The sequence below is a fragment of the Miniopterus natalensis genome, chromosome 4 (genome assembly GCF_054644295.1).
Source record: "Miniopterus natalensis isolate mMinNat1 chromosome 4, mMinNat1.hap1, whole genome shotgun sequence".
Classification (NCBI taxonomy): Eukaryota; Metazoa; Chordata; class Mammalia; order Chiroptera; family Miniopteridae; genus Miniopterus; species Miniopterus natalensis.
Genome location: NC_142084.1, coordinates 80,676,192 through 80,692,022, shown reverse-complemented (window position 1 = coordinate 80,692,022; position 15,831 = coordinate 80,676,192). Strand labels below are relative to the sequence as shown.

General features: G+C 42.2%; 1 protein-coding gene across 1 annotated transcript in view; it reads left to right on the top strand.

Annotated features, from left to right (window-relative positions):
* CCDC69 (coiled-coil domain containing 69) overlaps positions 1 to 15,831 on the top strand; it is a 31,335-nt gene that overhangs the window by 12,293 nt on the left and 3,211 nt on the right. The window contains exons 2-5 of the mRNA XM_087816086.1: positions 4,093 to 4,162; positions 6,619 to 6,725; positions 7,226 to 7,313; positions 15,347 to 15,420. Of these exons, the coding sequence (XP_087672212.1) occupies positions 4,093 to 4,162; positions 6,619 to 6,725; positions 7,226 to 7,313; positions 15,347 to 15,420 (339 nt within the window). The remainder of the gene's footprint in view (positions 1 to 4,092; positions 4,163 to 6,618; positions 6,726 to 7,225; positions 7,314 to 15,346; positions 15,421 to 15,831) is intronic.

Sequence of the window (15,831 nt, the reverse complement as noted above, 5' to 3'; positions counted from 1 at the left end):
CGTTTCTCTCTCTCTGTCCCTCTCCCTTCCTCTCGCGCTTAAAAAAAAAAAAAAAATCAATAAAAATATTTTTAGGAAATAATGTAATATTCTAATAATAAATAAATATATTGCTGCTGCTACTATAATTAGAAAAATGTTTATAAATATTTAAATATTAAGGAAACAGACTTAAAAATATAGAAAAGTACGCATATAACTCAACAACAAAGATAAATAAATAACCCAATTAAAAAATGGGCAGAGGATCTGAATAGACAGCTTTCCAAAGAAGGCATACAGATGGCCAACAAACACAGGAAAAGATGTTTAGCATCACTAATTATCAGGGAAATACAAATCAAAACCACAATGAGATATCAGCTCATGCCTGTTAGAACGGCTACTACCAGAAAGAGAAATGACAAGTGTTAGAGAGGATGTGGAGGAGAGAGGACCCTTGTGCACTGTTGGTGGGATTGTACACTGGTGCAGCCACTATGGAAAAGTTTGGCAATTTCTCAAAAATTTAAAGATAAAACTACGAAATGATCCAGCTATTCCACTTCTGGATATTTATCGGAAGAATACAAAGCACTAACTCGGAAAGATATCTGCACCCTTATGTTCATTGCAGCATTATTTACAATCACCAAGATATGGAAATAACCTAAGTTTTCATTGATGGGTGAATGGATAAAGATGGGCCACGTATTTAGAATGGAATCCTACCTGGCCATTAAAAAAGAAAAAAAAGGAAATCTTGCCATTTGGATGGACCTTGAGGGTGTTATACTAATGAAATAAGTCAGATGAAGAAAGAGAAATCCTGTGTGCTTTTACTTATATGTGGAATCTATAAAACAAAGCAAATGAGTAAATAGAGCAAAAGGAAAAACTCATAAAGAGAACAGCTTGGTGGTTACCAGAGGCGAAGGGGGTAGGAGAGGGCAGAATGGGTGAAGGAGGTCAGTTGTGTGGACGGAAACGATTTATGGTGGTGGTCACTTTGCAGTGTTTACAAATGTAAAATTTTAATGCGTATGCCTGAAACTTACATAATGTTATATACCAAGTAAAAAAAAAATGGGATGGAGGAGGAGGAGAGTAGACTGGAGACAGAGGGTGATGAGCCTTGAATGTCATTCTGAAAGAGTGGCCCTGGTTTTGTCAGGATCTGGGGACTCGGGTGCAGGCCGCATCCTGCCTGAGGTCTGGAAGCTGTTAGTGAAGGAGAGTTTTCCCCTCGCTATGGTGGTGCTTTGGGACAAGACAACTTTTCATGAGCTTTATGATCTTATTTCCGGCGACGTGAGTCCCAAGGCAGCCTAAGAGATCTACCAAAGCACCGTGGAGACGTTGTTCTTGCCATCTTTTCATAAAATAATAAGCATATGTAATGTGTTCGCTCTTAGAATATGCCAGGTGTTATAGGTGCATCATCTCATCTAATCCTTAAAACAACCTCAGGAGGAAACCAGGGCCTAGGGAGGTCGTGCAGTCACTCAGTGTTGGGTTTAGGATTTGGACCCAGAGTTCTTTTTTTTTTTAATATTTATTGATTTCAGAGAGAGGAAAGGAGAGGGAGAGACAGACAGACAGAAGCATCATTGATGATAGAGTCATTGAGGATCAAGCCCACAACCTGGGCATGTGCCCTGACCGGGAATCGAACCTCGATCTCCTGGATCCTAGGTCAACGCTCAGCTGCTGAGCCACACCCGGCCAGGCTGGACCCAGAGTTCTTGATCACACTGCTCCAGTCTCTGATGTTGCGAGGGCCACGGGTTAAATTAACGTCACAAAGGAGGAAAGGGATTTGCCCAAGTTCGGGGAAGAGCCCTGACTGGAGCTCAGGAATTCTCACTCCCATGAAAACATTGCCCAGATTAGTGTAACCAGTGGTGGCAACAGGGATGAGACAACCATTTATGTTTATCTCCCTCCTTCCTCCAGCCCAGGGTGGAGAGGCTGGCTCCTGTCACTTCCCCAGATTCCTGTGTTGACAGCTTTCCTGGCTCGTGCCTGGGCCAGGCATCTCCCTCTCCCCTGGGAAGGGAGAGCTGAGTCTTCACAGGGTGGATGGAGGACTCAGTTGTCAGGCACGCCCAACCACTAAGCAGATTTGGGGCACCACGGCCTGGGGGAGGTACCGGGCCTCCCTCAGTGTGCTAGGGGCTGACACTGTGCCAGGAGCAGAATGTTCTAGAAGCCTTCCCTTCTCTTATCTTCCCTCCCCAACCAGAACTATGCTTTCTAGCAGCACTTCAGTGGTTCTTGAGTTCATGAAATTGTTAATAATTGTTATTGTAATAATTACATATAAAAATCCGTTAAAGCTTTTCTTTTACAGTGATAATTAACAATTGAACATTTACAAAGGCTTTTCACAGGCTGACATTTTTTAAAGTGTTGCTCAACATGGGATCTAGAATATCTTTTTTTTTAAAGAATATCTTGAAAAGTGTACAAAAGCAGTTACATTTTTTCCACCCAAAATTCTGGTCCACTGGTCAGTGCCAGATCTTGACCAAATTTTCACCTATCTGGGGTGAAATGAGAAAATTAAAGGTGCGAGTGTGTGTAACGTTGAGTAAGGACGTCATATCCCCTCTTCCTGGAAGTGCTGGCCTTGAGCTTTCCTTACTATGTTTTAGAAGGTCCTTTATTTTATGAAATGAGTGATAGTCTGCAAATAATTTTTTCAGCATTTTTGCTTGTCGATCCATATCAACTCTTCTATTAAAAATATTACTGCCACCCAGCCGGGCGTGACTCAGCGGTTGAGCATCGACCTAGGATCCAGGCGATCGGGGTTCGATTCCCGGTCAGGGCACATGCCCGGGTTGTGGGCTCGATCCCCAGTCAGGGGCATGCAGGAGGCAGACTCTCTCATCACTGATGTTTCTCTCTCTCTCTCCCTCTCCTTTCCTCTCTCTGAAATCAATAAAGATGTATTTAAAATATATATATATGTATTACTCATTTGCCCTGGCTGGCTGGCTCAGTTGGTTGGAGTGTCCTCCCATACACCAAAGGCTGCGGGATCGATCCCCAGTCAGGACACGCACCTAGGTTGCGAGCCCGGGTCTAGGATTGCATATAGGAGGCAACTGATCAATGTTTCTCTCTCACATTGATGTTTTGTGTGGGATTTTCTCTCTTTCTCTTTCTTCTCTCTAAACATATCCTTGGGTCAGGATTAAAATAAAAATTACTCATTTATGAAAACGGAAAATCTGGGAGCCACTGACTGAAAATCTAGAAAGCCCTTTGCACCCATCAGTTGTCTCCTTTGTTCAGATTCAGCCTACACTGGCCAAGGCTGGTTAAAGCGCCCATCGGGTTTGGCTCAAATACTTGACTGCCAAGGATCCCCTAATCTACCTTGATGGAGTCCTAACCTGCCTTCTCATCTTTAAACCGAGGATATCCCTATTTCCCAGGGTTGCTCTAAAGATTAGCTACGTAGTGTCAAGCTAAATTTGGTCAAGATCTGGCACTGACCAGTGGATCAGAATTTTGGGTGGATAGCATAGTGCCCAGTACATCCCAATCACAGTGTCTCACCCCCTCTGACAAGGTAAGTACCTCTGCTTTCTTGTGCGTGAGAAAACAGCCCTTTTTAACAGAATAAAGATGGTAAAACCATGGCTTAGACTTCTGATTCTCTGCCCCCAAGCCCGCAGAGCTTTAAGGGGAACTTGGCTGGAAGTCGTGGTAGCCACAGGCCCTGAGAAGAAAGGGGTATTGTCACTGAACTGGCAGCTGGGAAATTTGGGGGCACCTGAAGGTCATAACTGGGGTGAAGATAAAAGCCGAAGGCCTGGCCAAGTCTCAGAGAAGGAAGAAGAGGCCATGGTTTGTGGCAGGAGCCAGACGACAAGAATCTAAGGCGAGCTCAACCAGCATCGGACTCTTCGCTGAGGGTTTTCCTGGCTGTGCTGAAAAAAAGGGGTTCCCTGCTCTGGGAACCCCTTTGGCACAGAGGGAGTGCTGGTCTGGCATAGCTGGAAGGCTGTCTTGTCTTTGGAAGAGTCCTGCTGTAGCGTCCATCCTCACATTGTCCTTCCGCCCTCTACCTCCGCCTCACTGTTGTGCCATTTCTTCCAGAGACGCCAAGAACCAGATCAGCCACCTAGACCAGAGCCCCAGGAACTAGGTCCCCTCAATGGCGACACAGGTGAGTAGCCTGTTCCATGAATGCCTTCCCTGACATCCATAAAGTTTCCTACTTTATAATTAACAAAGATGATATAGCTATTGAATTATCTCGTGAGATTTTAGATAAGTGACATTAATAGGAGTATCACGTCTAAAATCAGGGAGATGACAGTCCTGACCTGTGCTTTCCTGTTCTGGGCTTTTGATACCACACCTGGAGTGCTGAGTTTATTTCTGTAAAGTACATTTTCAGAGGAATCCAGAAGAATTGGAAGGAGTACAGTGAAGGAAGAACAGGCTTATGAGGGATCTGAAAACCAGGTACTGTAAGGAGCAGTTAAAGGAACAGAGGATGTTTTACCTGGAAAGATGTTGCAATAAAACACAGCAGTTCTCTCCAAGTGTCTGAAGTGCCCTCAATGGAGAAGAAAAATAAGCCTTCTACAGTGTGACCCAGAGGTCAGAACTAGGGCCTCAAGGTGGCAGGAACAGGCAGGCAGAATTCAGTTCATTCTCAAAGGATTTTTTTGTGTGGTGGTTGGCTTAAAACCATCAGAACTGCCTAGTAATAGAATAAGTTCTCCATCTCTAAAAGTGTTTAATTACAGCCTGGAGGCTGTCACTGATATTGTAGATGAAGTTCAAGCACCAGATAAGCAATTGGACCAGAAATCAGACTTTCTCTAGTCTGGCTGTACATAAAAATTACGTGGGGAAACTTCAGAGATACAGATCCTGGGGCCCCACCACAGACCAATGAAGTAAGAATCCCTGGGAGTGGGGCTACACTAGTAGTGATGGTGTATTTTTTTTAATAAGCTTCTCCCTAGCTGGGGCCGGTTTGCTATTGGTCTTGTGAACTAACATTTGGGACCCTGAGCCAAATGACCTGTGAGCATGTGGGGCTCTCTGACTTGACCACTGCCATCTGCCAGGACCCAGGGCACTGACTCTCTCTTCCTCTGTCCTGATGGACTGATCACAGAGTTGGCGTCTCACTTAGCAGTCCCGATCCCCACATCTCTCATCATATCCTTTGCCAGGTCCTGCCTATGGAGGTCTGTAATCACAATACTCACATGAGTAATAATGCTGACAACACTAGTGTTTCCCTCTAATGCTTGTCATGAGCCCTGATGAACATTTAGAGGCCATTTAGGGAACAATAGACAACACTGAGCACTTCCAAATGCCTGGCACCACACTTACTGCTCTTTTTAATATTTATTGATATTAGAGAAAGAGAGAAACATTGGTTTGTACTTATTCATGCATTCATTGGTTGAGTCTTGTGTGTGCCCAGTCTGGGGATCAAACCCACAGCCTCAGCGGATGGAGACGATGCTCTGGCCCCCTGAGCCGCTAGGCCAGGATGCACGCTCACTGCTTTTCACGCGTGATCAGGTGAAGGGGCGGCAGTTAGCAGAGCTGGCCATGGAATCAGACTGCGTAGGTTCATAGCCCTTCTCCCCGATTGTGAAATGGGGGGTCTTGGGCAAGTTGCCTAACTTCTCTGTCCCTCAGTTTCCTCACCTGTGAAATGGGAATAATCGTGGTGTCCACCCCATTGGGTGGCTGTGAGGATTAAGTGAGTGATACCTGTGAGACACTCGGAGCAGAGCTGGGCGTGATCCCGGGCGTGCTAAGCTCTCGTATTCCTTACCTGCTGTTATTATTTCTGTTGCCATTGTTTTCTATTTAATCATCTATCTCAATAGCCCCTTGAGGAATGTATTATTATTGTCCTGATTTCCCCATATGGAGTAACCAGGCACAGAGGGGATAGGTCACTGCCTCGGGTCATGCCCGGATCTCGTTAGACTCCGAGTGGATCGGCAGGGCCTGGTTTGGAGTTTCCTAAGCAAGGGCTGGCCTTCCTGTTTGCGTCTCCTTCCTGCTCGGGCGGCTCCTCACCCTCCAGCTGGGGAAACGCTGTAGGCGTGGGTCAGACGCGCACGGCCCCCAGCAGGTAGAGCTCAGCAGGAAGAGGTGGGGACTGTGGCAAACAGCAGAGCCACCTCCTGGACGAGGGGAGGCTGCTGCTCCGCGCCCCCAGCCCCTGGTTAACGCAAAGGCGCACACTGCCAGTTCTTCGGCTTCTGCAAAAAAAAGCTGAAAATGTGCATTAAGTAAAAGCTGCCCAGTCATTAAATCTCAGCAACTAATTTTTCTTTTGTAATTTGGACATTGGGTAGGGCACGTGGGCTGACTCTGCCCTGTGAGTGACCAGCTCCGCTGTGGATCCGAGGAGGCAATGTGAGACCGCTGGCTCCTGCTCTGAAGGAGGCCTGCAGAGCGGGGGGGCCTGGGGGCAGCCTCGGCAGGTGGATTCCCAGCTGAAACCATTCCTGAGGTGGGGAGCAGGTCCCCCGCTCCCCAGCCCCAGCCTCTCACACGCTCCCTGCCGCTGTGATTACCCCACTTCAGCTCCCTGCGATTTCCTTCATTATTTTCTTGTTTGGCTCCCACCTGCAGCCACAGCTGCCCAGCTCTGTGCACCCGAGGAGGCTGAGCAGCACCAGAAGGATATAAGCAGAATCCTCCAGCAGCACGAAGAGGACAGGAAGAAATGGGCACAGCAGGTACGTCCCAACCACTCTTCTCCTTCTGCTCAGCTAACCTTGCAAAATCCAAGAGCAAGGACTAACTTCTGGTTTCACTGTTGTGGTAAGTCGTCTCTCACCTCACTTTCCAGGAAGGGAGTCCTTTATCTGTTGAACAAATATCTGTAACTGCTTGCATCTGTTTCATTATATTCATTATATGCAAAGAAAGGTGCAGAAACACCCTAACACAGTAGAAGAGCTTCCTACCTTGAGTGGGCATCACAATTAGAAGACTTCTAAACCCCTTTCCCCCTAGATAGTTCTCGGTGGGGGGGGTCTAAGCCCTAAAGAAGGCAGTCAGCCACTCCTGCTCTCTAGGAGTCTTGTGCCTTCTCTGAGCACGTTTTCATCACTCTGATGAGGGGGTGGGACTCTGATCACCTAGCTCCACATAGCTCCAAGGGGCAGTGAGTGGATGAGGCTCTGCTGAACTTGGACCCACTCAGTCTCATCCCACTGGGCACCCCCACCCCCAGGTGGAGAAGGAGAGGGAGCTAGAGCTTCGAGAGAAACTGGACGAGCAGCGAAGAGTCCTTGAGGGAGAGCATGAGGCAGCCCTGCAAGGTAAGGATGGAGATGCTGCTCTAGGGAGGGTGTGGGAGGGCCCTCCTTCTGGCCTCATCTGCAAGTTCAGGGGGCGGGGGCTCCCACTGGCCCCTCCCCCCTGCCGCTGGTTCACAAGCAGTTGGCTGCTTCTGGGCCGGAGTCTGTAACAGGGTCCTTGAACTGGTCTTTCGGGGCATAGCTTCAAAAGTCTTACACCATGCCTCATTTTTACCTTAGTTGAGAGATGTGTGTTTTTCTTTTCCATTTTAAAAGCAATTCATATTCCTCAAAGGACATTTGAAAAACCTAGACATATAGGAGAAGTTTTAAATATTCATATTTCTTCCCCACAGTAATGACAGTGGCTTACAATTTCTGGTTAAGTTGATTATTTCTTTCAAATAGCTTTCTTTCCTCTCATACCACCAAATGTGATATCATATCATAGAAAATGTAGAATCTGTAGATTAAATAAAAAGATCTCATAGCATAGTGGTTAGGATCTCAGACTCTGCAGTCATAGGCCCTCAGTTTGAATCCCAGCTCTACCACTTATCAGCTGTGTGACCTTGAAGAAGTTAGTTAGCTGTGTTTGAAGGATATTCATTTAAGTTTTAGCTAGATAGATAGATGATAGACAGATAGATGATAGATAGATAGATAGATAGATAGATAGATAGATAGATAGATAGATAGATAGATAGAATTTAGAACAGGGGCCTGATATTTTGCAAGATATTTAGCAAATAATTATTAGCATTATTATCTTATTATTGAGAAAATTGAAATTGTGTGCAATTCCGTTCAGACCTGGCCAGTTACCCCCTTGATGTAGATCGCTTTCATTTTTTTGGTATAAACCTAGAATATACATCTATACAACACACACATACCTTGCGGGGAGGAAATTGTTTTTTGTGTTGTGTTTTCTACTTTGAATTGTATTAACAACTTTTTAAACTTCTGTGACATAAGTGTTAGTAATGACAGCATTCCAGTGTGTATCCTTGTTCATTTAACTGGGCCCCTCTGATTAGGCACTTAGATAATTTCCAACTGTTGCCGTTTTTACAGTAGCAATGATACTTACACACGTGTGAACCCCATTCTGTAACACCTTGGCCACATTCATCATTAGTATTCATCCATTCATCACCATCACCACTATCCAGTACCAGAACATTCATCACCCAAAAAGTAAACCCCGTCCTCACCAATCAGTCACTCCGCATATCCCCTCCCCACCCCCAGCCCCTGGCAACCACCAACCTGCTGTTTCCTGGCTTCGTCTACTCTGGACGCTCGTATAAATGGAAGCGTAGAGCCTGTGGCCTGCACGCCTGGCTTCCCTCACCCAGCATATTTCCAAGGCTCCTCCAGACTGCAGCATGCATTTGCACCCCACTCCTTTATTGTTATTGTCTTGCCCATTTTACAAATTACTCCATTCCTTTTTATGGCTGAGTAATATTTCATTATTATTGGCATGGACACACCACACTTTGTTTCCATTCACTTGTTGATGGACGCATGGGTTACCTCCACCCTTCGGCCACTGTGAATAGTGCCAGTGGAACAAGCACCTGCTTAAACACCTGCTTTCAGTTCCCCTGGGTGTATGCCCGGGAGTAGAATTGTTAGGTCATATGGTAATTTTATGCTTAAGAAACCGCCAGCTGTTTCCCACAGTGGCTGCACCATTTTACTTTACCCGCAGCAATGCACAAGACTTCCAGTTGCACCACATCCTTGCCAATGCTTGTTATTTTCCACTGTTGTTGATACTATCGTTACCAATATCCTTGCCATTCTGTTGGGTGCAGAGTGGTTTCTGATTGTGGTTTTGATTTGCATTTCACTAAAGATTAATTTTGCTGAGCATCATTTCATGTGCTTGTTGGACATTTTTATATCTTCTTTGGAAAGTTTACATATATTTTTGATGCTATTGAAATTGACCTAGAAAATGTTATGCCAGTTTCCCCTTTAATCATCAGTATTTGCATGACCTTTCCCCAGAATTACTTATCATTTATTTATTTAAAATACATCTTTATTGATTTCAGAGAGAGGAAGGGAGAGGGAGAGGGAGAGATAGAAACATCAATGATAAGAGAGTCACTGATCGGCTGCTTCCTGCACGCCCCCAACTGGAGATTGAACCCGCAACCCGGGCATGTGCCCTGATCAGGAATCAAACCGCGATCTCCTGGATCCTAGGTCAGTGCTCAACCACTGAGCCATGCCTGGCCGGGTGAATTATTTATCTTTTAAAAACACACTGATGATTACTTATATAAAATTTTGTACCCTGTTCTATTCATTTATCATTGTATCAAACATGTGTCCATGTAATTATGCTGCTAAAATGTTTATAAAGGCTAGACCATTGCATGCATGGTTTCCTTAATTTCCCATGAGGCTAGACATTAGGTTCTAACTACTATAAATAATAACACTGCACTAATCATCTTTTGCATAAAGATGTACCCACATTTCACATGATGTCCTCAGATTCCCAGAAATGGAATAACTAGAACAGAGGTCTGAACAATTTTAAGAATCTTGAAACATATTGCAACATTAGCACAAAACGTTTTGAATTGGAACTGAGGCCCTTGCCCTGGGAATTTGCAGAGTTGCGTTTTAATATTAATACTCCTCGTGAAACTGGGCCTGTCACTTGACCTCAGTTCACTTTCTGTGTCTCTAAAATCTACCTGGAATTTCAGTTCACTTTCCACATATCTAAAATCTACCTTCCCTGCCTCACAAGGAAAATAACTCTGTTTTCCAAGCATTGCTTTGATATTATTTTTAGCATTATTAATACATGGATTTAAAATTTTCCTGTTACAAAACCCCAGAGGAGATGGGACAGTCTGCCTTGAGTTCTCCCCATCAGTCAGAATTCTTTCATAGTTATTATTAAATTTCTTGGCACATATTAAGTGCTACATAAACATGTATTAAATAAATGAATGAAAGCACAGCATGGGGGCAATATATGGGGCTTTGTTTTGGGGAGGCAGACAGGTAACTGGGACAGGCTAGCGGTGGTTTTCCACATTTGATGACCTTTTGTGGTCCTTTATTTTATTTTCTGTTTTTGTTATTTTTAGAAACAAAATTGACTCTTTTGGGGGTACAGTTCCATAAATTCTAATGCATGCATAGATTCGTGTAACCATTTGTGAACATCTGATACAAAACAGCTCCGTCAGCCCCAGAATACTCTGCAGCTGCCCTTCTGTACTCACATCCCCCAGCCCCACTGATCTGGTCTCCAGCGCTACAGTTTTACCTTTTGAGGCTGCTGTATAAACAAAATAATGCAATATTTTTGACGTGGTGTCTTTCGCTCATCGTGGTGCCTTTGGGACCCATCCACGTTGTCGCACTCATCATGAGTTTATGCATTTTCATTGCTGAGCTGTGTCGCATCGCTCAGCCATTCACTTGTTGTGGGACATTAGGGTTGTTTCCAATCTGAGATGATTATGAATCTCTTCGAAACATTTGGGCACGGGTTTTCGTGTGGACATAGGTTTCCATTCCTCTTGGGTAAGTCCGTAGGAGTGGGATTGATAGGTCATATAATAAATGTATTTCTAGCTTTGTGAGAAATGGCTCAACAGTTGTCCCTAGTGACCGTCATCTCACATTCCCATCAGCAGTGTATGAGTGCCACTGTTCTTTCTTGCCACCACTTGTCAATATTTGTCATTTTAGCTGTTCTAATAGGTGTGCAGTGAGTTCTTCACGGGTTCAATGTACATTTCAGTGATGACCAGGGATGCTGAATACCTTTTCTTCTTCTTTTTTTTCTTTTTTCTAATTTTATTTATTTTTTTAAATTTTATTTTTGTTTAAAATATTACAGATGTCCCTTTTTCTCCCCAATAATGAATACCTTTTCTTCTGCTTGCTCGCTACCTGTATATCCTCTGGTCAAATGACTTTTCAGATATTTTGCCCATTTTAATTAGCCTGTTAGTTCTTACTGTTGAGTTTTGAGCGGTCTTTATATTTTTTGGATACGAGTCCTTTGTATTTGCAAATATTTTCTCCTAGACTGCGGGTGTTGTTGTTTTTTTCTCATTCTCTTAACAACAATGCTTTTAATTTTGATAAATTCCAATGTATTATTTTCTCTTTTATTGACTTTGCTTTTGGTGTCATATCTAAAAACTCTTTGCTGAACCCCAGGTAATGAAGATCTTCTTCTATGTTGTCTTCCAATAATTTTATAGTTTTAAGTTTTACATTTAGATCTGTCATTCTAATGATGGGTTTTTCTGCTTTAGACTGTTAATAGAGTGGATTACATTGATTTGAGTTTTCAAATATTGCGCTCCTAGCCTTGCACTCCTGGCATAAGCCCCACTGGGTCAGGTATATTATTATTTTTATATATTGCTGAATTAGATTTGCTAATATTTTATTGAGGATCTTTGTGTCTATTTTCATAAGGGATGTTGATCTGTGGTTTTCTTGTACCATCTGTCTGGTTTACTGTCAGAGTAAAGCTTGCCTCATGAGACAAGTTGGGAAATGTCCCCTCCTCTTCTGTTTCTGGAAGAGATTGTATAAAATTGGTGTTGTGTCATTTTTAAATGCTTAGTGTAATTTGTCAGTGAAACTATCTGTGCTTAGATATTTTTCCTAGAAAGTGTTTAACTACAAATTCAGATTCTTTGATGGTTATAGGAATGTCCAGGTTATGTATTTTATCATGGGTGAGTTTTGGTAGATCGTAATTTTTCAGGAATTGGTATATTTCATCCAAGTCATTGAGTTTATGTGCATAGAATTGTACTTTGTAGAAGTTTCTTAATACTGTTTTAAATATCTTCTGTGTCTGTGGCGATATCCCCTGCTTGGTTCCTGATGTAATTTGTGTATTCTCCTTTTTTCTTTGTCAAACTTGCTCAAAGTTTATCAATTTTATTAATCCTTTCAAAGAACCAGCTTTTGGTTTTATTGATTCCTCCCTTTTTTTCTTCATTTTCAATCTCATCGATTTCTGTTATTTTTCTTTCCTTTCTCTTGCTTACTTGCTTTATGTTTAGTTAGCTCTTCTTTTTCTGATTTCTTACACTAGAGGCTTAAATTATGGATTTGAGATCTTTCTCCTTTTCTAACATAAGCACGTAGTGCTATAAATTTCCCCCAAGTGCTGCATTATCTGCATCCCACAAATTGATATTTTGTATTTTCATTTTCATTCAGTTCAAAATATTTTCCAATTTCCTTTGAAACTTCCTCTTTGGCTCATTGAATATTTAGAAATGTATTTCCTGCTAAATATTTGGAAATTTTCCAGTTCTCTTTCTGTTGTTTATTTTTCAGTTTGATTCCATATGGTCAGAAAGCATAGTTTGTATTTTGCTTCTTTTATAACTTGTTAAGTTTGTTTTATGACTCAGGATGGTCTATCTTGTGACCATTTCTCATGCACTTGAAAAGAATGAATATTTTGCTATTGTTAGGTTGAATATTTTATCAATCAGATCAAGTTGATTCATGGGCTTCTTCAGTTCTTCTATACTTTAAGTGCTTTTCTGCTTTTCTATTGAATACTGAGGAGTGTTGAAGTCTCCAGCTATAACTGTGTATTTGTTTCTCTTTTCAGTTCTGTCAGTTTATGCTGCATATATTTTGAAGAACCATTGTTAGGTGTATAAATATTTAGGATTCTAATGTCTTCTTGGAGAATTGACCCCTTTATCATTATGTACTTCATCCGTGATAATCTTCCTTATTCTCATGTGTACTTCATCTGAAATTAATATAGCCACTACCTCTTTCTTTTGGTTAATTTTGCTTTTCCATCATTTTACTTTTAACTACTTGTGATGTATATTTAAAGTGGGTTTCTTATAAATAGCACATAGTTGTTCTTTTAAATCCATTCAGATATTCTCTTTTATTTGGTATGTTTAGACCATTTAATTTAATGTTATTATTGATATGGTTGAATTTAAGTCTGTCGTTTTGATATTTGTTTTCTGTCCTCTGCTTTTTTATCTTCTATTTTTGCTTTTCTGCTTTTTCATTTTTTGGAGTATTTGAACATTTTTTAGTATTCATTTTAACTTACTTATTGTCTCTTTTACTATATCTCTTTCTGGATGTGTGTGTATATAAAATCATTGCTCTAAGAATTACAGTCTATTTAAATTAATATTTTACCACTTCAAGTGGAATATAGAAACCTTACCATCATTACTATCCTCTCCCCTTTTTCTTGCACTTGTCTTTTTAAAATATATATATATATGTTTTTATTGATTTCAGAGAGAGAGAAAGGGAGAGGGAGAGAGAGAGAAATATCAATGATGAGTCATTGATCAGCTGCCTCCTGTACGCCCCCTACTGGGGATCGAGCCTGCAGCCTGGGCATTTGCCCTGACTGGGAATCGAACCCCAATCTCCTGGATCCTAGGTCGATGCTCAACCGCTGAGCCACACTGGCCAGGTTCTTGTACTTGTCTTATGTCTTACATCTATGTACATTGAATATCCCATTAGACAATGTTGTAATTTTTTCTTTTAACCATCAATCATATTTTAAAGAGCTCAAGAGAAGAATAGTCTATTATATTTACCCAGGTATTTATCAGTTCTGTTGCTCTTGCCATATATCCTGAAGTTTCAAGTTTCCCTCTGCTATTATTTGCTTTCTGTCTGAATAATCCTTGAGCAATTCTTTTAAGGAAAGTCTGCTAGTGATGAATTTTTTTAGTGTGCCTTCACCTGAGAATGCCTTTATTTTACCTTCTTTCCTGAAGGATATTTTTACTGGAAATAAGACTCTGGATTTATAGTTCTTTTACTTCAGCAGTTTAAAAATGTGCTTATTCCTTCTAGTCACTAAGGTTTCTAATGAGAAATCCACAGTAATTCAAACTGTTGTTTTCTGTAGGTAATATACTGTTTTCCTCTGGTTTCATTCCAGATTTTTTTCTTTGTCATAAGTTCTCAAAAGTGATGTGTCTGGGTGTTGACTCTTTTGGGTTTACTTCCTTTGGGGTTCATGAGCACCCTTAATCTGTAGGCTTGTTTTACCAAATTTGAGAAGCATTCAACCTTTCTTTCTTCAAATAGGTTTTCTGCGCTACACTCTTCTCTTTCTTGGACTCTGATGACACAAATGTTAGACATTTTGAGATTATCTTAAAGCTCCCAAGGCTCTGTTCAAGTTTTTCTAATACTTTCTCTCTATCGTTCAGATTGGATCATTTCTATTGATCTTCACCCTCATGAGCTCTTCTCCATGTCGTTTCTATTCTACTGAGCCCACTCAGTGAGTTTGTATTTCATTTATTGTATTTTTTAGTTCTAAAATTTCCTTTTGGTTCTTCTTAATAGCTTCTGCTTCTTTGCTAAGACTTTCTGTTTTTCCATCCTTTCTAAGAGTGCTCGCCCTGGAGCTTTGATATAATGGCTGCCTTACGTCTCTGGTAATGATTCTGTGGTGTTTCAGTGTTGGCATCTGTTGCATTTTTTTTCTCAGACAAGTTGAGATTTTCTGCTACTTCATATGCTAAGTATTTGGGATTGCATGCTGAGCAATTTGGGATTTGTATGTTGAGCCATTTTGGATTCATACACTGAGCAGTTTTGTATTGTATCCTGGATTTTTTAAAATATTTGAGTACATAAGATTCTGGGTCTTGTTTATATCTACAGGTTTCGTGGTACTTCAAAGTCTGGTCTCAGCTCACAAAACATTGGCCCTATACATTTTCCACAGCATGCTGTGGTCTGAGATGAACAGCTTGCCTTAACATCTTTGGATCTTAGCCTTAGCGAGGTGTGGGTGGTACCCACAATCTGGTAGAGTTCATGGTTCCTCAAAGAATATAATTTGTTTTCATTTCCATGAGCTTTAATTAGATGTCTACTATATTTCTGACACAGCCCCAAGCTCATGAGGTAGAAGGATGGATAAGAGCATTCCACACTCCTGGCCTCTAATGGGCCTGCCAGAAGGTAGGGTGAAGTGTTTGGGTATCTGAGTTCACAGAGGTCTCCTTTCCCTACAGTCCTCCGGGCCTCATATGAGCAAGAGAAAGAAGCACTTACCCACTCCTTCCAGGAGGCCAAGGCGGCCTTGCAGGTAAGAGGGATTGGGCCATGTCAGTCTCTATGAGTAGGGGACAGCCTGTAGGAAATCAGCATGGAGCCCCCAATAGCCAAATCTGATGGCCTCTACCTAACTATGAGGGACAGGGTTGATTGCCTTCCATGTATCCAGGCCCCTTGGTGTGGCAACCAGGCTTGGGATTAGAGTTGGCCTATTTTTCTAAGGACTGTTGGGAGGATCTTGGAGGCTTCATGGGCTGGCTGCCACAGTGCGATTAGACTGGTGGGTGGATGCACAGGGACCTGTGGAACATGAAAGAAGGTGTCTGACCCAATTTGGCTGGTCAGGAATTTCCTAAAGGGAATGAGATCTAAGCCAGAGCCTGAAGGATAGGTTGGAATTCTTCAGATGAAGAAGGGTAGGAAGGGTGCCTTACACAGAAAA